Raw genomic sequence first — 26440 nt, 5'->3', positions numbered from 1 at the left:
TTTGACACCGTAGCACTTTCGTTTGTATTTGACAATTATTGTCTAATCATGGCCAAACTAGGCTCAAAAGATTCATCTCATAATTTACAAACAAACTATGTAATTAGTTATTTTTTTATCTACATTTAATACTTTATGCATATATTTAAAGATTTGATATGATAAAGAAAGAGTAAAAAAACTTGCAATCTAAACCCGTCCCAGTACTCCATAGGGACTGCACTCAGCCGTCGATCCTTTTTTTTATATTAAAACCTCAATCTGATCATCTCACACAAGCGCACCCGGCACCCGCCTCGAAAATCCATTGGTCAACACAGTGCCCCACCGCACGGGATCCCTCTCCCACCCGGAACAGCAGTCACGGCCGGCACGCGCCGCTTTAATCCACGTGGATCCCTCCCTCCCCGCACCTGCAAGGACCCAGCCCATGGGGCACCCCGCCCTCCTCACGCCGCCCACGGCCGCAGCACGAGCCACAGAGCTCCATGCACCGAGCCCACGCGGCCTTCCCGAGCCACGATCACGCCGACCCCCCAGACCCAGACCGCACGGCTTTTTAAAATCAAGGGGAAGGTCCAAATTAACATTCGCCAAGAGGGGATTTGCGATTAAAGTAAGCGGGCTTATATGCGATGAAAATTTAAACAACTGGTATAACACGCCCCGTCGGCCCGTCCCAAGTCATTAACCTCTCGGGCTCGGGCACTTCCTTCCCCGTTGGTCCGCTCGACCGCCTCCGCCGCTGCCTCGCTCCCTCCTCGCCCACCACGGAGCGCACGCGCGGGCGCAGCCTCCCGCGCGCGCCTCGCCTTCCCACTGCTCTGTTCGCCCGCCCGCGCGCGCCTCTTCCTCCTCCACCTCCTAGGGTTAGGGCACGCGTCGCAGGGACCCGCGGCGCCCGGCGCAATGCGGAGGCCGTCGGGGGCCGGCGCGCCGTGCCGCCGCCGCGCGATCCAGGTGCTTGTGGCGGTCTCCCTCGCCTACGCGCTCGCCGTGCTGCTCCTCGAGTCGCCGCTCGTGTCCACGTCCCTGCCCGGGGTGGGGGCGTCCGCCGCGGCGTCGCGGAAGCTCCACCTCGACGGCGCGTGGGAGGGCGTGGGGCGAGACGCGCCGGCGCGCCCCGCGAAGCACCCGCACAGGGAGACCCTCTCGGCGGACGCGGGGCGGGGACGGGCGCGCCGGCTGGCGGGGATCGTCTCTGGCCTCGAGCTCCGCCACCTCAACTCCACCCGCTCCGGCTCGCTCCGCAAGGTCGCCGCCGAGGCCGCCGAGTCAGGGGCCCGCGTGTTCTCCGACCTTGAGGCTCTAGCGACGGCCCTGGCGTCCTCCCGTGATTCGTCAGGGGAGGAGGAGAAGAGCAAGTGCCCGCACTCGATCGTCCTCAGCGGCGACGAGTTCCGGGAGAGGGGGCGGACGGTGGAGCTGCCGTGCGGGCTCACGCTGGGTTCGTATATCACGGTCGCCGCGACGCCGCACCAGGCGCACCCTGAGCGGGATCCTAAGATCACGCTGCTCAGGGAGGGGGAAGAGCCGATCATGGTGTCGCAGTTCATGATGGAGCTCCAGGGGCTCAAGACGGTGGACGGTGAGGATCCGCCCAGGATTCTCCACTTCAACCCCCGTCTCCGCGGCGACTGGAGCGGCAAACCGGTGATCGAGCAGAACACCTGCTACCGCATGCAGTGGGGCACTCCGCTTCGCTGCGAGGGCTGGAGGTCCCGTGCCGACGAGGAGACTGGTCTGCACCCTCCACTGTCACCAGATAAAGTTTTGTTAAGCTACTGATTACATTGGCACGAGGATTTTATTCTGATTGGATTGTTCTGCAGTGGATGGGTTGGTGAAGTGTGAGAAGTGGATTCGGGATGATGATGGGCGGTCGGAGGAGTCAAAAACGTCATGGTGGCTGAACCGGCTCATTGGCCGCACAAAGACCGTTTCCGTTGATTGGCCATACCCATTCGTGGAGGACCGCCTGTTTGTTCTAACTCTCACTGCTGGATTGGAGGGTTACCATGTGAATGTTGATGGACGCCATGTGACATCATTTCCATACCGCACTGTAAGTGGCTCTCGCTTGTACTACATGAATGGGCGGGGAATGGAATTGTAATATTATTAATTATTCTGTTGTTAACTTTTGTCTCTGGTGGTGCTGGTAGGGATTTGTTCTTGAGGATGCTACTGGCTTATCATTGAATGGGGACCTAGATGTTCAATCAGTGTTTGCGGGGACTCTGCCCACCACACATCCTAGCTTTTCTCCACAGAAACACCTAGAGATGTTACCCAGCTGGCAGGCCCCTCCCCTTCCAGACGAACCAGTTGAGATTTTCATCGGTATCCTGTCAGCAGGCAATCATTTTGCTGAGCGTATGGCGGCGAGAAAGACATGGATGTCTGCTGCTCAGAAGTCGTCGAATGTTGTGGCCCGGTTTTTTGTTGCCCTGGTAAATCTTGAAGACCAAACTCAGAGTACTTTTTTTTATGGACTTGAGCTGATCATTTTTCTTTTCTGCAGCATGGCAGAAATGAGGTTAATGTGGAGCTGAAAAAGGAGGCTGAGTTTTTTGGGGACATTGTTATTGTGCCATTCATGGATAGCTATGATTTGGTTGTTCTCAAGACAATTGCCATATGCGAGTACGGGGTATGTCTAAGAGCTTTCTTTCTTCAAAATTTGCTACTATGAAGTCCCTGTAAGACACTTTGTCACAATATAATATAATGAACTTGTCCTCTCAGGTCCATGTTGTATCTGCTAGATACATAATGAAGTGTGATGATGATACTTTTGTTAGACTTGATTCAGTGATTGCTGAAGTGAAGGAAATCCGGAACGGTGAAAGTCTCTATATAGGGAACATGAATTATCACCACAAGCCATTACGCGATGGGAAATGGGCTGTTACTTATGAGGTAAACCTATATTTGATTCCACAATGATCTCTTATGCCCTTTTTCCTTTCATTGATTGAAAACAAAGATGCCCTGCGCACTATGTTGCTGTCGTGAACTTCTTGATACATGTATTTGGTCTGTCTGGTTATTAAATAACATTAGCAATAGAAATCAAACTTGTTCCCCTAGTAGGGTTTAAATTGTTCATGAAACCTTGAAATCAGGTAAAAAATAATTCCTGGTACCTTGATGTCAAATTTACTGAATCTTTCTCCTGTTTAAAGAAATCTAATAAGGTTCATTCCTAGAAAATATATCACATAGGACATAACTGAACGAGTCAATGCGCCATGATACATGGATTTGCAATTAAATTAGCTTCTTAAGTTGAATTGCCTAACTAATTGTGGTTCCCCATGGAACAAAAGCAGTTCTGTCAAGCTGTTTCCTGTAAATGTCTTTGCCCTATTTGTATTCTAATTTGTCTGTTTTTTTTGGTCTGAACAACCATGTGTGTTGACTTCTGTTTGGTATGCACTGAGTAAGCTGTAGCTTTGAATCTTCTAAACTTCACTCAGTTTATAGCTTTTGATCTTTAATCAGTACCTTTTTTCATTGTTAAAATTATGAGGCTATTTTTTTTGTTGCAAACTCATAGGACTATTCTTGCTGAGATTGGCTTGCTGTATGCATATTTTTCATCAATAATTACTGAAAGGTCGATTTTGTTACTGTATGCAGCCTCTGCTCATATCCACTCCATTGTTTATATACCCTCTATATTCTAATTAAATTATGTAATGTTTTCTTAACTAGATCGTATCTGCATTCAATGTAAGAAAAATGAAATTTGATCTTCTGTACATTTAATATTTTCAGCAGTAAAAGTTGACATAACAAATTGGTTGTTGCTGTAGGTATTACACTACTACTGTTGGTTTTATTGCTTTGTTGAATCAGTCTGTACAAAGATAGATATCTTACCCCCAAATATGATTGTGCTTGTGCAACCTTTGATCTCGTAACAAGTCACTTTTATGCCATACTTGTGCAAGTAGTGCAACACTTGGCAAAGAATTATCCTCTACTCCTACCTCCCTTCACTTTGCTTGACTCAGTATATCAGTGGAAAAATCGAGTCTATGAGAGATGCCTTTTTATCCTTTCCTACTTCATTCTCTTACCAAGTGCCCGCCCTTCACATTGCCTGGACACTGAGTACTGGACTGTCCCGAAGTTCATCATTTAATGCATGCATTTCTCATCTATGCTTATCTTCTGTTCTTTACAGGAATGGCCAGAAGAGGATTATCCCATCTATGCAAATGGTCCTGGATATGTTATATCCTCTGATATTGCAGATTCCATTCTATCTGATTTTTTAAACCATAAATTAAGGGTAAGCTCAGTTGACTGCTTCTGGTCTGCATTTCGTGACACTAATGGGGGCACATATGGTAACTTGTTTAAACAATTTGCATTCTTTATTTGCAATAACTGGGGACCTGCCTGATCATATTTCCCTCCAGAAGTTCATAAACAACTACCATTGATTACCCTGCCCTAGATAGCTGGTACATGGGTTTGTAAGATTTGACATGATGCCGACAAGAGTCTAAATTTCATTTCTGATGTGCAGCTTTTCAAAATGGAGGATGTGAGCATGGGCATGTGGGTCGAGCGGTTCAACAACACCAGATTTGTTAAATACGTCCATAACGTCAAATTTTGTCAATTTGGATGCATAGATGATTATTACACTGCACACTACCAATCACCGAGGCAGATGTTGTGTTTGTGGGACAAGCTGCAGGCTGGAAAAGCCCAATGTTGCAATATGAGATAGCAGCAATGGAGGTGGTGGTACTGGTAGGGCCTTATTCACGAAGGAGTTGAGAACCTAGAAGCCTCGAGATTAACTTCAAGAATATTGGCTGAAAATAAATTAAGCCCTCGAGATGACTAACAAATGGCCATTTAACGGATTTTTTTTGGTATAGCTGACCAGGCGGTGTTTCAGCTGGAAATGGAAACAAGGGGAATGGACAGCAGCCTGTAACGCCTTTCCTGATTGAGCGTGGGGCGCTCTTCTTTTCTTAACGTATAGACGGAGTTCTGTGAGCAGTATGAGACCTGCTTGGGGACTTGATTTGTAAATGGGATGGGTAGAAAGCTTAGTTAAATAACTGTTACTTTTGGCACGATTGGCTGTGGTTGCAGTCATAGACAACCCAGCTAGTACAGATGAGCGATCTTGGTAGTGTACAAGAATTTTGTTGTGCAACTTCTCTTAACATGGTCATAAGTTAAGACTTGATTAGCAGGTGGATTTGTCACTATCTCACGACTTCGGCTCTATGACTTTTTTGACATTTAACTGCAGTTATTACTCCTCTTCCAAATTATAACTCACTTTCTACTCCTTTCATACTAAGCTACTCTAGTCCACTTTGGTTTTGTCCTTTTTTTGTTGTAATTTTGACTAAGTTTATAGGAAAAATGAGTCAACATCTAGAACACTAAATCGGTTTCATCGAGTTCTCTCCATGAAATATGTTTTGAATTAGAATTTATTTGAACATGTAAATGTTAATATATTTTTTCTAAAAACTTCATCACTTTAGAGAATTTAATTTGGAACCGGAACGGATGAGGTTTGAGTATTAGTTTTATGCTATGCATAAAGTGCACTACCTATCTACCTACTATATAAAATATCGATCTACTATGTATCTAATACAGTGCTTATCTTCCTTTTGTACGCGTCAAAGTATTCTTAACCTCATTTAGAGCAAATTCGATGTGAATTTATACTTGTATATACATGTACGTTAACATACACTAAGCCGGAAGAGGCCCAACCTGAGAAGCCTGCAGCGTAAACAATTTCGACTTCAGCCCACGGGCTGGAAACTGACATTGCCGCAAGAAGAGTTGTAACCATAAAACCAAGACCCCAGAAGCCCACGGGTTGGAAAACCAACACCAGACTGGTGCCATATAAGGCTAGAGACCCATTACGCAGGGACGACGCCGCCGCGCCGACCTTGCCGTCGCGCGCTGCTCTAGCTTCTCCTCCTTCCCCTCCACGTTGCCTCCGCCCTCCGCCTCAATCCCCACCGGGCACCACCTCGATGAGCCGCCGGGATCACCACCAGTGGCCTCGGCCCACCCACGGATACGACGCTCGCGCCGCCGCCGCCGCGCAATTGTATGGCGGCGCCTCGATGCCGTTCCCCGACCCCGGCGCGGCGGCGCTGCACGGGATGAACCCCTACGGCTTCGCCCCTAACCCCTTCTTCAATAACTTCCTCTTCCAGAACCCCGCTGCCCTAGCTGCCTACCAACTCCAGCAGCAGCAGGCGCAGGCGCATCACTTCGCCTCCCACTCCCATGCCTACCAACAAGCCCCTACCGGTAACGCCAAGCACCGCCCGACCAAACCCGCCACCGCTGACAAACCTGCGCCGCCGGGCCCCCAGCCGCAACAACAGCCGCTACCGGGCAACCAGCAGGCCGTGCTCGACCGGGCGCAAGAGGCGGCGAGGAAGGCTCGGGAGGAGCTCGTGAAGGGCGGGGAGGGCGTCACGGCGTGGAAGGTGGCGCAGGCGGTGCTCGTGGCGCTCAAGGCTGACTCGTGGGACTCCCTTGGCGTCCAGCCCCAGGATGTGCCTCTCCTGCGGGACCTCTTCCTAATCGAGGGCAAGGTCAGCACTCAGTACCTGTAGTCCCAAATGGGATGTACTCCCTCTGTCTAATCGTATTAGAAGTCACTACAACTCTTGGTGCAAAAATTAAGCTGTGGTACATGACCAAAGCTAGTTATCTTGGATATGAGCATAAGTAGCATCTAACAAAACTAGAATCATTAATAAGGGAGTAGTCAGTTGCTTATCTTATCAACTATACTGGTCGATTTAGACAAGAGTAGCTTGATGTTTGCTCCTTTTCACCGAAAGTGTGAGAGGTTAATTTTATTTCGCATGCATTTGCAATTCTTGCTTAACTCCTTCTATTAGTCTCAAGTCATTACTATTCGGTAGAAATTACTTGTTCATTGTGGTAGTTTACTTTTGATGGGCATTATTTGGCGTTTTTCAGGTGAACGCATTCATACATTGCTATGTTGCAGCAAGAAAAATTGTAACGGTTTATGATCTGGAGGTTGAGATATGCAAGAATGAGGGGGTTGTACAATTTGAAGAGCTGGGTTTGGGACCTTTCCTTCAGCACCCGCTAGTTGCACATTATTTTTTAGTCCCGGCTGATTTGTCTGTGGTGCCTAAGCTTTCTAGTGAGGAGATTATCAATGTCCTGCTGAAATTTGTGGACAACTCTAAGAAAAGAATCACAATTGTAGATTTCTTGAATCATCTTGCAGAGAAAAAATCAGTCTCTGGGAAGGAAAAACTTGGTGTGCGGGTACAGAGCTTGGGGTAGGTACTTGTTTGGAAATCGTGGTGTTCTATGTACTTATTATCTTTCCACATGTGATTTTAATATTGATTTTGGTGTGCTCCGCGTACTCTGAAACAGAAATGCCATTCTACTTTTACTAATTTAGGGAGGTTTTGTAGGTTGCATATTTCCTTACTACAACAGGCCAAGCAAACAGAAGTGTCTGCTGCGAAGCTTCTAGGAAATATGAGTGGATCTGGTAATAGTAGTCGGGAGAAGGATTTGTTGAAAAATGCCAGTTTCCGTACTCACAAGAAGGCTTTGGACAAGAGGTTCATTTCTTTAACTAATCGTATAAAGCAGTTGCCAGGCATCAATAAGCATATCCATTTTGATTCAACCGATGATGAAACTAATGGTGATACTGGTTCTGAGGATGGTAAATCTGATGACAATGAGAATAAGAATGAATGTTCTGTTCTTGACAAAAAGGATGGTGATAAGCGTGTGAATAGCTGCCCATATCCGTCAAAAACTGAAGAACTGGAAAGGCTTGGTTTGAAATCTGAAATTAATAAAAGGCCATCTTTAGAGAATAGCAAGCCAAAAGAGAGTGGAAAAAAGGGGAAAGTAAGTGAAAAAAGAAAGTGTGAAGAAATTGGGAGTCCTAGCTGTTCATGCAAGCAGCCTAAGAAGCAGCAAAAGTTGCAAAAGCATGAAGCATCACCGAATTGTTTCCTAAGTATAGGTAAGCTGGAGAATTTTGTAACAACATGGAAGGAAACATGCCGTGAGCATCCAGTTCAACAGGTACGTTTATTACTCATAATTGATAATTGAATCTATTTTTTCTTTAAGTAATTGTGAAGCTGAGTAATCTAACGAGGCTGCAAGCATACAACTTCCTTTTTCTCTACCGAATTGCTCTGTCTGGACTTATCCTGTTTCTAGAACTAATTTGATTGTGCCTGTAACTGACGCAGGTTCTGGAAATGTTAGCAAATTACTATGGAAGAACACCAACAGAGAAGAAGAGAATAATAAACTTCTGCTCACAGTACCCAGGCATTGGCCTTCTCAACGTTGCTGTGAGTTGATTATCCTCCTTTATTCATTTGACTTGAATTGTGAATCTTTACTCTAGTTACTATCCATTAATGACCTTTGACATGCATTTCCTGCGTGATAATGCAACAACAACAACAACAAAGCCTTTAAGTCCCAAACAAGTTGGGGTAGGCTAGAGTTGAAACCCAACAGAAGCAATCAAGGTTCAGGCACGTGAATAGCTGTCTTCCAAGTACTCCTATCTAAGGCTAAGTATTTGGGTATATTCCATCCTTTCAAGTCTCCTTTTATTGCCTCTACCCAAGTCAACTTCGGTCTTCCTCTGCCTCTCTTCACGTTACTATCCTGACTTAGGATTCCACTACGCACCGGTGCATCTGGAGGTCTTCGTTGCACATGTCCAAACCATCTCAAACGGTGTTGGATAAGCTTTTCTTCAATTGGTGCTACCCCTAATCTCTCACGTATATCATCGTTCCGAACTCGATCCCTTCTTGTATGACCGCAAATCTAACGCAACATACGCATTTCCGCGACACTTAGCTGTTGAACATGTCGTCTTTTCGTAGGCCAACATTCTGCACCATACAACATAGCAGGTCTAATCGCTGTCCTATAAAACTTGCCTTTTAGCTTCTGTGGTACCCTTTTGTTAAATAGGACACCAGACGCTTGCCGCCACTTCATCCACCTTGCTTTGATTCTATGGCTAACATCTTCATCAATATCCCCGTCCCTCTGTAGCATTGATCCTAAATATCGAAAGGTATCCTTCCTAGGCACTACTTGACCTTCCAAACTAACATCTTCCTACTCCCGAGTAGTAGTGCCGAAGTCACATCTCATATACTCAGTTTTAGTTCTACTGAGTCTAAAACCTTTGAACTCCAAAGTCTCCCGCCATAACTCCAGTTTCTGATTCACTCCTGTCCGGCTTTCATCAACTAGCACTACATCGTCCGCGAAAAGCATACAGGGATGTCCCCTTGTATGTCCCTTGTGACCTCATCCATCACTAAAGCAAACAAATAAGGGCTCAAAGCTGACCCTTGATGTAGTCCTATCCTAATCGGGAAGTCATCCGTGTCTCCATCACTTGTTCGAACTCTAGTCACAACATTGTTGTACATGTCCTTAATGAGCCCGACGTACTTCGTTGGGACTTTATGTTTGTCCAAAGCCTACCACATAACATTCCTTGGTATTTTATCATAAGCCTTCTCCAAGTCAATAAAAATCATATATAGGTCCTTCTTCTTCTCCCTATACCGCTCCATAACTTGTCTTATTAAGAAAATGACTTCCATGGTTGACCTTTCGGGCATGAAACCAAATTGGTTCATAGAGACCCGCGTTATTGCTCTCAAGCGATGCTCGATAACTCTCTCCCATAGCTTCATAGTATGGCTCATCAACTTAATTCCCCGGTAATTTGTATAACTTTGAATATCCCCTTTATTCTTGTAAATCGGTACCAATATACTTCTCCTCCACTCATCAGGCAACTTGTTCGATCGAAAAATATGGTTGAACAGCTTGGTTAACCATACTACAGCTATGTCCCCGAGGCATCTCCACACCTCGATTGGGATACCATCCGGTCCCATCGCCTTACCTCCTTTCATCCTTTTCAACGCCTCTCTGACCTTGGATTCTTGGATTCTCCGCACAAAGCGCCTATTGGTGTCATCAAAAGAGTCATCCAACTGAAAGGTTGTGTCCATATTCTCACTATTGAACAATTTGTCAAAATACTCTTGCCATCGATGTCGGATCTCATCCTCCTTCACCAAGAGATGCTCCCTTTCATCCTTAATGCACTTAACTTGGTTGAAGTCCTGTGTCTTTCTCTCACGAACCCTAGCCATCCTATAAATGTCCTTCTCTCCTTCCTTCGTCCTCAAATGTTGGTAAAGATCCTCGTACGCTCTACCCTTTGCCACACTTACAGCTCGCTTTGCAGTCTTCTTTGCCACCTTGTACTTCTCTATGTTGTCCACACTCCTGTTATGGTACAAGCGTCTATAGCATTCTTTCTTCTCCTTAATAGCCCTTTGGACTTCCTCGTTCCACCACCAAGTATCTTTAGCCTCGCGTCCCATTCCTTTGGTTACTCCACACACCTCTGAGGCTACCTTCCGAATGTTGGTTGCCATCTTGTCCCACATGTTGTTTATGTCGTCTTCTTCCTTCCAAGAGCCCTCTTTGATAACCCTTTCCCTAAATACCTCTGACGTCTCCTCTTTCAGTTTTCACCACTTTGTTCTTTCAATCTTAGCTTGTTTATCCCTACGGGCACGCACCTGAAAACGAAAATCTGCCACCAAAAGCTTATGTTGAGAAACAACACACTCCCCTGGTATCACCTTGCAATCCAAGCATACTCGTTTGTCCTTTTTTCTTGCGAGGACAAAGTCAATCTGGCTACAGTGTTGTCTGCTACTAAAGGTCACTAGATGAGATCCTCTCTTTCTAAAGAAAGTGTTGGCTATCATCAGGTCAAAAGCTACCGCGAAGTCCAGAACTTCCTCCCCCTCCTGATTCCTACTACCATACCCAAAACCTCCATGAACTGCCTCGAAACCTGCGCTTGTAGTACCTACATGCCCATTAAGATCTCCTCCTATAAAAAGCTTCTCACTACTAGGTATAGCTCTAACCAGGCCATCTAAGTCTTCCCAGAACTGTCTCTTAGCACTCTCGTCGAGGCCTACTTGGGGGGCATACACACTAATTACGTTCAAGACCATATCACCAACGACAAGCTTGACTAAGATAATCCTATCTCCTTGTCTTCTCACTCCCACCACACCATTCTTGAGGCTCTTATCAATCAAAACTCCTACTCCATTTCTATTCGCGACTGTCCCTGTGTACCAAAGCTTGAAACCTGTATTGTCCACCTCCTTCGCCTTCTGACCCTTCCATTTAGTCTCTTGAACGCATAATATATTTACACGTCTCCTAGTCGCGGTATCAACTAATTCTCTTAACTTACCTGTAAGTGACCCTACATTCCAACTACCTAAACGGATCCTAGTTGGTTCGACTAGCTTCCTTACCCTTCGCACCCGTCGACTCCGATATGGCGCGTCGCTAAGAGGGTTACGCCTCAACGATTTTCTTTCGGGTTTCATCTCCATTTAAGTGGCTAAGTTTTTACATTGGCTCGCCACGCCTAACACAACCCTCCTCCTTTACCAGGGCTTGGGACCTGCTATGCTGGGACACCTGCGTGATAATAACACACAAATTAGGAACTGGTTGGCCTGATTTTCGATTTCTCTTGTCATGTAGTTCCCTCGAGTAGTCTTATATGATTTGGACTTTTGTAGGCACATTTGTCCATCCTATATTCCTTTTTTTTCTCGTGTTCCACGCCCCACTATTATACCTTTAGAACGAATGAAAAAATCTAGTCATTGAGCAGTTTAAAATAGGGCATGATATATGATGATTCTGTTTGGCTTGACATTCAAGCGATTATGTGATAGATCTTACAATTCAGGAAAAGTTCAAATGCTCACCTGTTTAGGTGTTTGATTGAAACCTCAGGTAGTAATGCATGTTTTGAATGTGATGCTATGAACAGGCCAGATTATAGTTATTCTAGGTATGTAGAGGTAGAAATTTGTTGACCATGCATATTCATTTTTTTTGGTACATGAATTTTGCCCCTTCTTTTTGTTATTAATTGATTATTGATGTGTTGGATCAGTGTTACCATTTTGAATTCTTTCTTTCAACTTTGCTGCTACATGGACATGCAGGTTAAATCAATGGGATGTGGTCTGCTGGATAGCATTTACGATGTGATACAGCTTGCTAGTGAGAATAATGTATCTTCAAGCCCTCTTCATAACACCACCACCGAGGTTATGGAAATCGAGCCTCCAAGTAAAGAAAATACTGGTTGTACTGATGGAGCCCATAAGAAGAGTGAAGACAAGAGGACTGGACATAGTGTGTACTCTCTCTTCTCCCTCTCATTTGGTTCAACTGCACTTGGTACTCATTTTCTGCTGAACCGCTGCTACAGGCAAATGTCCCTTTTTCATATGTCCATTTGTTCATGCAGGTGTTGCTATTGATGATGTCATCAGGAGGATAACGGAATATATTGAATCCAACAGTAAAGTCTCTGGTGATGTGACTTTGCAAGTGAGGGCACTTAATGATTGTGAAACATGGGTAACTACTCAATTTTCAGCAAATCAATTCAGTGCTCTTGGCCATGGGACATTCCTTGAGTTTTTGGACAAACATTGTCATCAGTTCCGAACTGCTTTGAGTAGTTTCTTGAAGGAGGGTACTTGTAATTCTTCATCTCTGGAAGTTTCTGTACTGCAGCAGCAAATTGAATTTTTACTCTGTCAAGCTGAGAGTAATTGGCTAGAAGATGGTGGCTTTTCAGAGGATAGTTTCGTGATGCTTCTTAAAAGGCAATTTCCAACAATAAGCTTTAATATCGTGCAAGACAAATCTGGTGGAGGAGTTCCTGGCTTTATTAAGGGGCAGAAGAAAGACATACAAACAAATAGTTTAAAATTTTCCATCTCTTTGTTGGAGAAACGGTGGTCTGGAACTTTGCCAAGTAGACATGGGAATGTTGATGAATTGGGGAACAATGTCGCTGAACAATCTTATTATTGTGGTACAGTTTGCTCACGAGAGGCAATTAATTGTTTACTGAGGGCTCCTATGCTGTCTGATCTGCATCTTTGGTCCCATTGGGATTCGCTATTTGCTCCTACACTGGGCTCCTTTGTACATTGGTTGCTGAATACTGGTCCAATTCAAGAGCTAGCATGCATTGCGACCACAGACGGTAGGTTTATTAGAGTAGATTCATCAGCCACAGTTGACCAGTTTCTGGAAGCTATTATCCAACGCTCACCATTTCAAGTGGCAGTGAAACTGCTTTCACTGCTATACATTTACAATGGTTCTACGAGCACCCCAATGTCATTGCTAAAATGTTATGCACAGCGAGCAATAAAGCTCATAGTAGATAACAATGATTTGATGAATGCTAAATCTGAAAACAAAATATTTATGCCTGACGAGCCCCAAAACCTAAGTAGTGAAAGCTCTACTTGTTTTGCTGGTCAGTGTCAAGAAAGCTCTCACATGTCTTCTGCAAGATTGATCAAGTCTGATAGCTTGCCAAACTTTGATAACACTGTTCATTTGATCGCAAAATTTGTACTTGATTGTCTTGGTCATCTACCTCTGGAATTCCATAGTCTTGCAGCAGACATACTATTGGCAGGATTTCGGGTTGTTACTAAGAACTGGCATGCAGTTATGTTGCATGAAGCCACTGAAAACGGGCAGCTTTGCATGCTTCATGATATTGGCTTGTCACTTGGAGTTGTAGAATGGGTTGAAGATTGCCGTAGGTTGTGTTTAACTGAAGAAGTTCATGTGCAGACAGAAATGCATTCTTCTGCCAAGCTTGCATCTGAGGGAGCCACACATGAAAATTCTAACATGCATATTTCTAGTGATGTTAATATGATGGATGAGAGAAGACAATTGTTTCCTGGCATAAATGATCGGGTTGGTATAGATAATGAAGACAATAAGATGTTAAATCCTGCTGGAACGGAGGCAGATATTGCAGAACTACATACTAGCAGATCTTCCAGGATGGAAGAAACAAATCTTGAGGAAGCATCTCTTGTTATTGAGACTATACGTCGTGAAGAGTTTGGTCTAGACCAGGCACTAAGTGACACTGAGAATAGCTTGTTAAAGAAGCAGCATGCTCGACTTGGCAGAGCATTGCATTGCCTTTCGCAAGAACTATATTCCCAGGATTCTCATCTACTTCTTGAGCTGGTAAGCTTGAACTATGCTCTTCCTTTACACTCAGTTTTTTGTTGTGTGCTTGGAGGTTACATGGAAAGTTGAGAATATTTTTTTTGCTGATCTATATATCAGGTACAGAACGCTGACGACAATACATATCCTGAGGATGTTGAACCAACATTAGCATTCATTCTCCAAGAGAATGGTATTGCTGTTCTAAACAATGAGAGGGGCTTCTCTGCTGATAACATTAGAGCACTCTGTGATATTGGTAACTCGACAAAGAAAGGATCAAACCAGGGTTATATTGGAAATAAAGGCATTGGATTTAAATCAGTTTTCCGGGTAGGTATTAACACAATAATAACTTTTAAGTTACTATATTGTCCACGGTTTCATAGATTCCCTATTGTATTGCTTATTATAGTTTGTTGGTACATACCCTATATCTTGTGTGACTTTTGAGTTGTCTGGGGGAATGAATATACCAATTAATTTTGCCACTTATATGTTTTGTAGGTAACTGATGCTCCGGAGATCCATTCAAATGGTTTCCATGTGAAATTTGATATCACAGATGGCCAGATTGGTTTTGTGTTGCCAACTGCAGTTCCACCTTACAGTACCACTTCTTTTAGTAGAATGTTAGCCGTTGAAGATGACAAGGATGCCCATTCGTTGTGGAACACTTGCATTTTACTTCCCTTCAGATCAAAATTTAGGGAGGGCACTGGTATGTGCTCCATTGTGTCTTTGTTTTCAGATCTGCACCCATCTCTACTGCTGTTCCTTCATCGACTAAAATGTATCAAGTTTAAGAATTTGTTTGATGACACACTTCTGATTATGAGAAGGGAGGTTCTTGGTGATGGCATTGTCAGAATCTCGCATGGGATTGAGACAATGAGTTGGTTGGTGGTCAGTAAGAGGTTACAAGGTACCATTGTGCGGCATGATGTGTGCACCACAGAGATAGCTGTGGCATTTACTTTGCAGCAGACTGAGAAAGGAGACTATGAACCTTACTTGAAGCAGCAACCTGTGTTTGCTTTTCTTCCTCTAAGGAATTACGGTCTTAAATTCATTCTTCAAGGAGATTTTGTTTTACCATCTTCCAGAGAGGAAGTGGATGCAGATAGTGCATGGAACCAGTGGTTGTTGTCTGAATTCCCTTCTTTGTTTGTCAGTGCCCAAGAATCCTTTTGTGTTCTTCCCTGTTTTGAGAGGCGCCCTGGAAAAGCTGTCACAGCCTTCTTGAGTTTTATTCCTCTAGCAGGAGAGGTTCATGGATTCTTCAGCCAGCTTCCTCACTTGATCCTTTCCAAGTTGCGTCTGACCCGCTGCATGTTTTTGGATGGCTCTACTGTGCAATGGGTCTATCCATGCAATACGCTTAGGGGTTGGGATGAACAAACTAAAATGCTATTGTCCGAAGGCTTACTTCATGAACATCTTGGTCTTGGTTACCTCTCAAAAGATATTGTTATATCTGATAATTTATCAAGGGCCCTAGGTATTCATGACTATGAACCAAACATTTTGCTAGATACCATCTCATCTATTTGCCGAATTGATGGTTGTATTGAGTCATTGGGCCTGGAATGGCTGTGTGCTTGGTTTGTTAACCTTTATCTGACGTTGCTGTCTCATTCTTCTCGAAATGTTTCCTCAGCAAGAAGCTTCGAAGATGTTCTTTTGGATAAAGTTAGGAAAATACCATGCATCCCACTTTCAGATGGTTCATTTAGCTCTGTTTCAGATGGTCCTATATGGTTGCCATATGATGTTGTCAGTTCCATTCCTGAATGCAGAAGTAGCATTCAGAATTTTCCAGTTCTATATGGTAATCTTCGAACTGTAAGTCCAAATCTTCTCTCTGCGTGCTGCAAAAATAAATACCTCATGGAGGAAGTCAGAATAAATGATCTGGCAGACATGCTCCAAAAGATTGGGGTGCGAAAGTTGTCTGGGCATGACATTATTAAAAATCACATCATGGTGTCCTTGCGTAACGGTTTAGATGCTAATGTGGCTGATAGAATGATTAGAGAGTATTTGAGCTTTATTATGGTTCATCTTCAGTCTTCTTGCACCAGCTGTAACTTTGAAAAAGAAGGGATAGTGTCAGAACTACGGAAGAGTCCTATCTTCCTTACAAACCATGGATACAAGAGCCCAGCTGATGAACCAATTCACTTCAGTAAAGATTATGGAAATTCCGTGGATGTTAGCAGACTGCTTCAGAATGTAGAAATTAGTTGGATCGAACTTGACAGTAGCTATTTGATTCATCATGGTTCAGAGTCGTCATCATTTGAACGGGAAAAATGGAGGCGATTTTTTGAAGAGATGGGTGTGACTGATTTTGTGCAGGTAGTGAAAGTTGAAAAAAGTTTATCCCAAGTTGATTCTCTTCTAGCAGGAGGCCTTTCTCTAGCTGATGTATCTGCAAAACCCTGTACCATGTATGACTGGGAGTCACCAGAGTTATCTAGAATTTTATCAATATTTTCTTCAAAAAGATGCAGGGAAAATTGTGTATATCTTCTGGAGGTTCTTGATAGATTCTGGGATGATTATTATAGTGCAAAATCTACAATTCTCACAGATACTACACATTGTGGTGAAAACAGAGCAGTTGAATCATCATTTATGAAGTGCATTCAAAGCTTCAAATGGATAGCATCAAGAATGGATGAGGATCTTCATTATCCAACAGATTTATTCTATGATTCTGAAAATGTCCGCTCTCTTTTTGGTAGTGTGGCTCCATATGCTGTACCACAGGTTGGTGAATCTGTCCTTACCAAACTGTTCTGGAATTTAACGGTTACCTCACCTTATTCCTTTCTGGGACAGGTATCTAGCAGTTCACTTAAGAAGGCCATTGGGTTCAAAACAGAGGTATCCTACTGTGATGCATTGATGGTCCTGAAGTATTGGATAACGTCAAAGGCTCCCTTTAGAGCAAGGTAACTACTAGGTTTCTCCATTTAGATTATACAATTATACTGTGTTCGAGAAATATATGAGCCACAAATTTGTTATGCAAATCTGAAGCATAATCACTTGGCCGTCCTTTTCTCCTTTTGCTTTTTGATTAATATATTAACCTTCCTTTTCTTCAGCATGAGCCAGATGTGCAAATTCTATACCTTCTTGTCAGAAGGTGTGGCGGACTCAAAGATTGACATTAAACGGGAGTTCATGTCATCTCCCTCTATATTTACACCACTACAGCGTCCTCGGGCAAGTGAGGTTATTCCTGGAAGGTTTTTGGCTCCAGAAGACCTCTATTGGCATGACCCAACAGGATGCTCTGAAATAACCGAGGATTTCGTTGCAACGAAAAATAGAAGCATGTTCCCAAGAAGAATGCTGTCTGCAGCCTATCCAAACCTTTGTGAATTTTTTACTCTGACATGTGGTGTACCAAAGGCTCCAACAACATCAAATTATGTTGAGATGCTGCTACGGCTGTCAACCATTGCATTGCCTTCACAGGCAGCAAACCATGTAAGTTGCTTTACTGCATGAGTATATTTTATAGCTTACTGTTAACTGTTAAGTAGATACTCCCAGTTAATCACGATTTGAATTATCCTGAACTGAAGGTGCAAAAAGTTTTGGCAGTTGTGTTTAGTAAGGTTATCTTGTTTAACTTACTATCTCTTGTTTTCATGTTATATGTAGGTCTTTTGTGTATTTGTGAGATGGGCCAAGTATCTTCAGTCTGAAAGTGACAAGATGAATGATATATTGTACTTGAAAGAATCTCTTCAGAAATTAGAAACAACAATATTGCCCACCTCTGCCGATAAATGGGTCTCTCTACATCCTTCTTTTGGCCTTGTTTGCTGGGTAGATGATGATGAGTTGAAGCAACTGTTTGTTAACTCTAGTGATGTTTACTTCATACAATTTGGTGACCTTTCTTCTGAGGATAAGCAAATGCTGTATGGAAGAGTTGCTGCTTTGATGAAAAGCTTAGGCATCCAAGCACTTTCAAAGGTAATAGACATCTTTTTATGGTATTCATGTTTTTCAATTTTTAGCCTGCTTCTCATATGCACGAAGAGCTATGTTAACAAGGTAAGTATAAGTTTATTCAAATTTAAATGGGAATAAACCCCATGAAAATGTAATTGGAGCTATTACTATAATTAAAGTCATTCTCCAAGACAATCTCTATAAAAGAAGTCATTATGGCCCAAGTGGGTTTTTGTCCACTTAAAATATTTTCTTCCATCCAACCTCACCATGGGGCTACTAATGGTAACGGGTGAGAAATGGAGAACTGTGGAGTTGGAAACTTGGTGGCAAATAAAATCTATATTGAAAGAAATGTTTGTGCTCTAGCCATTTCCAATGCACCATTTTTTACCAATTCTATCTTGTTCCTTTTTTCTTGGGTTTAAAGAGTGGAAAAATGGCTGATCAGCATCAATTTATTCTATGATATGATTATGACAATATCACTTCATCACAATAATGTAGAATTTGATAGCAGCACTTGTAGCAGAGGAATCGAGAACATGTGCCTAGTGCAGTGGTAGGGAAGCGGAAGTGTAACCTACAGGTCGGGAGTTCAACTCCCTGTTCTCACAAAAAAAAAGGCCACTCCTTGTGCTCTTTTCAGTGAAATACATGTTCCACTAATGGTTGCAGCATGATACGCGGCTGCAGGCGCGTCCTCGCCGTTTGTGGCACGTCAACGCGTCCTCGCCGTTTGTGGCACATCGCGAGGGGTTTGTGGCCTTTTCTCGACCGTGCGGAAGAGAATCTTCTACCTTTCCGTCAATGCCTTGGGGGAGGTCTTACCCCCAGGGGTCGAGTTTTTAGCAGAGGAAATCAGCTTTCTCTGGACGAAGATTGTTCACTAGTCACTGAAAGTGTCAATGTCTATCATGAGACCATGGTTGTTGGTTATACTAATCTTGTGGCGAGCTGCAGAAAGTTCTAGTTATGGCACAGTGCAAATAGACCACATCAATTTTATTTACTTATTTATTTATTTATAGCAGAGTGATGGTAAATTAAGAGTATGTGCTTATTTTACCAGTCAAGATGTTTCTTTTTTATGTAATTGAATTAAAAACATTTTTCTCTTGCCTGGTTGCTTTGCAGTTTTCTTTTTCTTGTTTTCTCCTCCCTATTTTGTGTATAGTTGCTTGTTTAGTGTTTTTTCTTTTAAATATAAAATCTTACAGTGAGGGCTTCGCTTGCTGTATTTACGGTTCAAAAAAAAAACCTAAAAACATTGAGCACAAACAGGGGAGGTACGAAAATACATATTGAAGTAAATTTTTTATTGCTAAAGTTCCTTGTTTCTTATCACTCTTTCTACCTTTACGTAGGTTGTGTATCGTGAAGCAATATTTTATGGTACATCAGAGAACAGAGAAAAGGTTTCCTTGATTTGTTGGCTTTTGCCATACATGCAACGGTACATCTATAAGATGCATAGCGATACTTATATCAACTTCCAGAAAAACGACATCATGAAGATTAGCAATCTGCAAGTAGTAGTTGTTGACAAGTTATTCCACAAGTATGTACTGAGGGGACTTGAGAGTTCTTCTAAGAAAAGATTCAAATGTCATTGTCTTTTGCAGGTTAGTATCTATGTTCGATTCTGCCATTAGCAAGTAATTACATAGTCAGATTATATAATGTCTTTTTTAAAATGTCTTCCATTCCAAATAGGCCTTTAAGTTGAAATCTCTTTCTAGGCTGTATTCATCAACTTTACATAAGCTTCATACCACTATATCATTAACGCGTAAAATTGAAGTTTTGCTCTGCTTAATTCCTCTGCCTTCAAATTTTTTGACATGTTACTGGTTTGCAGGGAGATACTCTATACGCAACACAAGATGCTGATTCACATTCAGTATTTTTGGAGCTTTCTAGAATTTTCTTTGATGGATCCCCTGATCTTCATTTTGCAAATTTTCTACACATGATCAAAACCATGGCAGAATCTGGCACCCATGCTGAGCAAATAGAGTCTTTTATCGTTAATAATCAGAATGTTCTGGAGTTACCTGAACATGAAGCTGTCTGGTCCTTCTCTTCCTTGTCTGCAGCCGACCAAGGTTCAGCCAACCAAGGTGGTGCTGATACCCAAGGGGTTGATTTCCAACCTGTCCGTGAATTCAGTGCTCCCAATCATCAGAAGGCACCAGGAATGGTTTCAAGTTGGCCTCTTAACCATTGGAGAACAGCACCCGTCTTCAAAACACCTCTCATAAACCAGCATGCAAGCATGCACGAGGCAAATGCGAATGATGCTGGACCTTCATCAAACTTAAACATGCCTGCTATGTATGGACACACCGAAGACAGTTTGCTTTCTGTTGATCTTGAAGGGGATTGGATTATAGAAGAGAAACCAAGGACCGAAACTACATTGCTTGGAGATAGTTCAGCGGAAATCCTTGATGAGCCTCAGATGGCGATGTCTGCTGAACCTTTCAATGCACCTGCTTATTTGAACTTGGAGGCTGGAAGTTCAAGCCCAACGGTCCATGTTGAGCTAACAAATTTCGATGAGAAACTGGCCAATCTTGCAGAAGACAAGAATCAGCGGCCTTCAGATGCAAGCCAGTTAAGAACAGGGAGGCTTGGTGAAGCACTGGTCGAGAAATATTTTGCCAAACAGCTAGGTTCCGACAATGTTAGGTGGGTGAACGACGGAATTGAAACTGGACTGCCTTATGATATTGTTATAACACACCCAGAGGGTTTCACAGAGTATGTGGAGGTTAAAACAACTGTATCTTCAAGAAAAGATTGGTTTGACGTCTCACCAAGGGAATGGCAGTTTGCCTTGGAGAAAGGGGATTCATTTAGCATTGCTCGTGTTATGTTAGGTACAAAGAAAGCAAGTATAGAAATGTTAAAAAACCCACACAAGCTTTATAAGCAGAAAGCATTGCGGCTTGGTCTCCTGATATCCAGACACACATAATCTCGTCAGCAGCAACTTAGACCAAAATGTCAGTTTTGTTGAGGCTAGCGCTGATGATCATTCTGCAGATTGTTATGATCACTCTGACCAATAATAAAGGACTGGAGTATCTTCATCTTGATAAGTATTTGCTGATCCAAGTTAGCAGATTCCTCATTTTGGAGGAGAGATGGGGTACGGGTACAGGTACAGCATGAGTGCAAGACTGCATACGGTTCAGCCTGTCTATAGTAATCTCCCCTTTTCTATTATTCTAACTCGAGAAATCTTCTCCATTGGCGGACCATGTGTCCATGTCTCTTGTCACGTACAACTTACACTCTGCCTTTGTAACCCATTCTGATATTTTGGTGCATAATGCATGCGATTTTGTCATTACTTTTTCCCTTTTTTCCTCCCTGAGACCTTGTCCCATAGGTTGATTCTGATTGTGTAGCTAAACATGACATTGTACAGAAATGGATGCAATTTGATTTTACCATGTGCTATGAACTAATGAGCAATACAAAAATCGTTGACTGTTCTGAAGGTGCCTGCCATAGAGGTTTTTAAACTCTTCTACTGTCCCTCCCTACTGTACTCTTTGCCGTCCTCCCTCGTTCCCGGCCGCCCATGCGTGCAGCCAGGGCGAGCATCGGTAGCAGGACGTAGGAGAGCGGCCCGTCGAGCAGCTAGGGCAACCAGCGCCGCGACACAATCGAGCAGCGAGGATAAGGCCGTGGGGGACCACGCTCGGTGAGCGGCGGGAGCGGATGACTGGCTTGCTACGTGCTCGTGGCCTCGCCTTTGCTTTGCTGAGCGCGCGCCTGAACAGATACGCAATGTCAATTAGGGCAGAATTTTGTTTGTATTTAATGAGTTATCACATAAGCGCTTTTGATGATGTGGCAAGGTTTTTAAAAAGAGAGAAAAAGTGAGTTTTATGAGAATTTAATGTCTATAAAACTATAAAATAAAACTCTCCATTGAGAATTGGTGTTTCATCCGTATTTCATTTCATTCTACTGAGACTGGGCTTAAACGATTTGGGCCCAATATCACCGGCGGCCAGTCACACTCACAATTGCCAAAACACGGGGGACCCACATATCACAGGGCCAACGAAGCCTGATTTCACGGTGCTTATTACTCGTACTCATTGATCGGCTATGTGAGCGGCGCCCAAAGCTTCCACCATCATTACTTCACGTCGGGATCAGTGCAGAAGTGTTCATGGCCACCTCGCTATCATCAACGCAGCGCACACTCAGACCGCTGAAGCCACGGTCAAGGTGTTGATGTAGTGGCCGTGCATCTTGGCTGCACGCTCGGTTGCCGTCGCAGGAGCAGCAACGCGCCAACGCCCCGCCGGATGCCATCTTGTGCAGGGGGGCAGCGCCATTGGGCCACCGAGGCGCCGTGTTGGCTGCCCATGCATATATATAAGGCTATCTTCAACAGCACAGATCCAAAATAAAGACATATTCCATAATTTAGGTCATACACAGTAAAAAAAAAGTCACGTACCCAGAACATGTCTTCTCCAATCGCCTATGCAAAAGTCCTCACCCCGCCCCGCTCCTCGCTCCCTGCCTCTCCCCGCCCCGCTCCTCGCCGCGCCGGCGGCTCCCCATCGCAGTCCCAGCTGACGCTGCACTCTGACGCAAATAGCAAACAAACACAGACTGGCGGAAACACGGAACCGAAGAAGAACGCAGACGACGGGGCTGCTCACCGTGTGCAAACTCCGGGGAACGCAGAAGGCGTAGCCTGCCGAGGCTTCGAACAAGGAGCGCTCGGCTCTGTGCCCTCCTGTGCCGCTCGACAACTGGAGCCAAACGCGAAGTGCTTCAATATAAGCCCAACACAACCCGAACGAAGAACAGGGCAAGGCCGAGCGCTACAAACAACAGCTCGCCTACAAGAAAATCGACTGGATCTCCATCAAATCAAAACGATTTGCTCCCAACATTTGCACAGATGAAATTCAGCTTAACATGGACCTATTCCCCAAAAATCATTGTCTGGGATTGACCCAAACTCCAGGAAACTCAAATTAAGACCAAGAACATGAGTTTTTTTTCCAAAATGAAAATCGGCTTGGATCTTGATGCACGAGTTGAATTAGCTCAAATCACTTGGGGATCTTGTTCATCACTCGATAAAGCATCAATCTATCCAAGCAAAATCCAAAGAAAAACTTGAATCCATCAAGAACCAAGAGAGGGAAGCACCGGAAATCAAGGACTCGGGTACGAAACAACTCAGACTCAAAAATCGAACTCCAGATGGCAACGTGAGGAAGGGGCATCGCTTCCCAACACAAATCACCAGTTGAATACTTAGACAAGTGCTCAATCTGTCAAGGTCCGGGCCGATGTAGTTGGTGCTAAGGTCGACGGAGCGCAGGCGCGAGAGGCGGCAGAGCGCGTCGGCGGGGAAGGAGCCAACCAGGTTGAGGTTGGGGAGGGAGACCTCGGTGACGACGCCGGCGTCGTCGCAGGTGACGCCCGTCCAGGCGCAGGGTGTGGCGTGGCTCGTGTTCCAGTCGACGAGCACGTCCGCGGCGGTCAGAGATTTGCGTCGTCTCGACGCTTATTTGTGCTTCGTCTCGGGTGGTATGCAAAATAGGTCCGCTGTTTGGGTCTTCTATTGGACCGTATTTTTATGTACGTAAAACACTGTATATGACGCATTTTGCGTTTGGGTTGCGCTATTGGAGAGAGTCTAACTTGCATCTCATGGTGATCATGCATGGTCACTGACTACATACGATGCAAGTTTTGCGTCATCTCTACAGATCTTGCTTATTAGCTTCTTTTCTTTTTAGCTCATCTTGTACTGGTGCATGCAACTCATGCTACCACGTGAACTAAACTGCCTTGGCCTTCAGGTGACCATGCTCAGCATCCAGATTCCAGCCGAGACTGGGAACAGCCCACGGTGGGTGTGACCGTGACGGTGTATTCCGTGATTAGAGAATTTCTGGGAGCCTTTTTAAATCTTACTCTCTAAATTATTATTTAAAGAGATATTTGCATAAAAATCATTTTCTATATCTTTTCACTCTCCAACGGTTTTTTTATATCTCATGCATGCGCACTCTAGAGAATCACTCTCGTCTTCTATTTTTTATTAGAAAAAAATTCAAAATAGAAAATAGCTATATTTAGATGACTATTTAAAAAAGCTGTTGAAGAGTAATTTTTTATCAAAATCTCTATTGCTACCCTTTAAGAAGGATACGAAGAATCTCTTGCACATGCTCTCGTCTCGCTTACGACGTGATTCCTGGCGCCGGCCGGCCGCAGCCACGCAGCGGACGGACGGATGGGGTGACACCAGCTAGAGCTAGCCGTGACATCTTGGTAGCCACTTGCTTCCTGCAATTTATGGACGGATCGGAGTATCGGACTTGTCGTACGTACAAACCTGTGGCCCCGTTCGCTAAAACTTCACTGAAACTGACTGATTGTGTGAAAGAGAAATACCATAACGGTCGAAAGATGCACAGGAAATAAAAAAAGTAAATTTGGGGACGAGGGAGTATAGTACTCATACCAGTTCACGACTTCACGAGGGATGCTACCTCTCTAAACGGAAAAGTTAAATGTGCTCATAAGGACACGTTGTGTGGTAGATGTTGTGGAAGCATATGACCTTACGAAAAAAAACCGCCTCCTTTCATAGACTAGGTACTCTCTCTCTTGTCAAATACTAGAGGGGCCAGTGCTCAAGTCTCAAGAGGCATGCTAGTAGCAGTAGCGGAGGACGACAAATACTTTTGCACGTGGTGAGTAGAACTTTAATTTTTTCTTTGACAGCAGCCTAAGCATATGACACAAAATGCGCGCCTTTTGGATTTTGGTTTTCTTTGCAGCGACGGTGACCGTGGGCCCCGCAGCCGCGCGCAGGGACAGATCTGCCATTGGGGGTGGGCCCCCCCACCCCCACCCCCACCACGGCCGCGCCCATGGAGCCCCCTCAGCGCCCCCAAGAAATTCTAGCCACGGGAGCAAGGGTTAGGAGGGCCTGAAAGTTGAAGATGAAGACAGGAAGACGAACGGAGGAAGGCTTGTTCATTCCTGCCTTCTTGGGCCAAGCGGCCCTAATTTTTTATAATTTAGTCTATTTTTTTAAAAAAAATTACGTTTGGTTCTCTGGAGAAGTAAACACATTTTGGATTTTGAAGGTCGACGTCAGAACTCATGATGTCAAGGTAACACGTCTCGGTGTGTCTAGTCGTGTATAGTAGAATATCCTAGGTGGCGTTGACATGATCGATACCTTCACACCAGAAAACATGGCGCAGAGCTCGAGACGGCAGATCTCGGTGCCGGGCTCAGAGGCATGTAATCTGGCGAGTGGCGAGGTGGCAGCGCATCACCGTTCGGGCCGCCATGTGCCGGTGCTCAGCGTCCTCAGAGGTCAGAGGTCAGAGCCAGAGGTCATAGCCCAGAGGCACGCTTGCGTGAAGGACCGAGCTGGAAAACGGCGCCGGGCACTGCAGCTGATATGGATGCGTCGACGCCAGAACACGACCGACTAGGATCAGGATTGGCTGCAGGCGCCAAAAGAAAAAAGAAAAGAAAGAAAGCCTACATGCATACGGGCTCGATCTTGTTTGTTTTCTGGCCGGCCTGGTCGAGCGTCGGTCAAACGAACACAGGTAGACATGGCACTATGGCAGCTCCTGGTCTGTGCTGTGTGCTGTGTGCTGTGTGCTGTGTGCTGTGTAGCGTGGGTCTTGATGGCCTGCCGCTGCCCTCATGGCCTCATGTCATGTAGTATGCCCCGGGAATGATGAGCCAAGGGGCCCCAGCAAACAAAACCCCTGTGGGCGTGATAAAAGCCAACTCCCAGCATCGTAGCATTGTAGCATTTTTCAGGATCTTGCAAAATTTCAGAATTAATACCAATCATTCGTTCATCCTAAAAATTTATTATGCTAGAAAAACTAAATATGAGTCTCTCAAAGGTGATAAGTCTAAAATCTGCAGGATTTAGAGAGCTCATATACCTTATATCATGTTTCGAATATAATTATTCAAAAAATTATTCTTGCAATTACATGGTATATTCATAATGTGTGATAAACAAATGCATTCAAAAGAGCAGAAAAATATCAACACATGTCATATATACATGGACATAAAATAAATATTGTCAATGTATAAAAAAATTTCGGTTAATACTGAACATACAAATCTGCTAGAAATTACAAGTTCACATAGGAATACAATTGCAAAGTTAAATGTTGATCCTCCATTAAAAATTCAGCTATGGGACTTGAATATAATTTGC

General features: G+C 44.1%; 2 protein-coding genes across 3 annotated transcripts; both read left to right on the top strand.

Annotated features, from left to right (window-relative positions):
* Window positions 1-674: 674 nt before the first annotated feature.
* LOC136481910 (hydroxyproline O-galactosyltransferase GALT6-like) lies at window positions 675-5313 on the top strand. The gene is made up of 7 exons (XM_066479218.1): window positions 675-1741; window positions 1833-2065; window positions 2166-2453; window positions 2525-2653; window positions 2749-2922; window positions 4196-4303; window positions 4544-5313. Exons 1-7 carry the CDS (start codon window positions 910-912, stop codon window positions 4748-4750), a joined length of 1971 nt encoding a protein of 656 aa, XP_066335315.1. The 5' UTR covers window positions 675-909; the 3' UTR covers window positions 4751-5313.
* Window positions 5314-5525: 212 nt separating this feature from the next.
* On the top strand, window positions 5526-21679 carry LOC136482014 (protein NO VEIN-like). 2 transcript variants are annotated; one of them, XM_066479296.1, is made up of 13 exons: window positions 5526-6611; window positions 7006-7340; window positions 7482-8112; window positions 8286-8390; window positions 12141-12333; window positions 12449-14214; window positions 14317-14529; window positions 14704-16971; window positions 17044-17156; window positions 17313-17700; window positions 17878-18195; window positions 19542-19799; window positions 20036-21679. In XM_066479296.1, exons 1-13 carry the CDS (start codon window positions 6039-6041, stop codon window positions 21155-21157), a joined length of 8283 nt encoding a protein of 2760 aa, XP_066335393.1. In that variant the 5' UTR covers window positions 5526-6038; the 3' UTR covers window positions 21158-21679. The 2 variants fall into 2 exon arrangements, with proteins under 2 accessions (XP_066335393.1, XP_066335450.1); XM_066479353.1 differs by lacking the exon at window positions 7006-7340 and having other exon boundaries at window positions 6483-6611.
* The last annotated feature ends 4761 nt before the right edge of the window (window positions 21680-26440 follow it).

This window comes from Miscanthus floridulus, chromosome 1 (assembly GCF_019320115.1).
Source record: "Miscanthus floridulus cultivar M001 chromosome 1, ASM1932011v1, whole genome shotgun sequence".
Taxonomy (NCBI): domain Eukaryota; kingdom Viridiplantae; phylum Streptophyta; class Magnoliopsida; order Poales; family Poaceae; genus Miscanthus; species Miscanthus floridulus.
The sequence above is the reverse complement of the archived record's forward strand: the minus strand, read 5'-3'. Positions and strand labels throughout refer to the sequence as shown.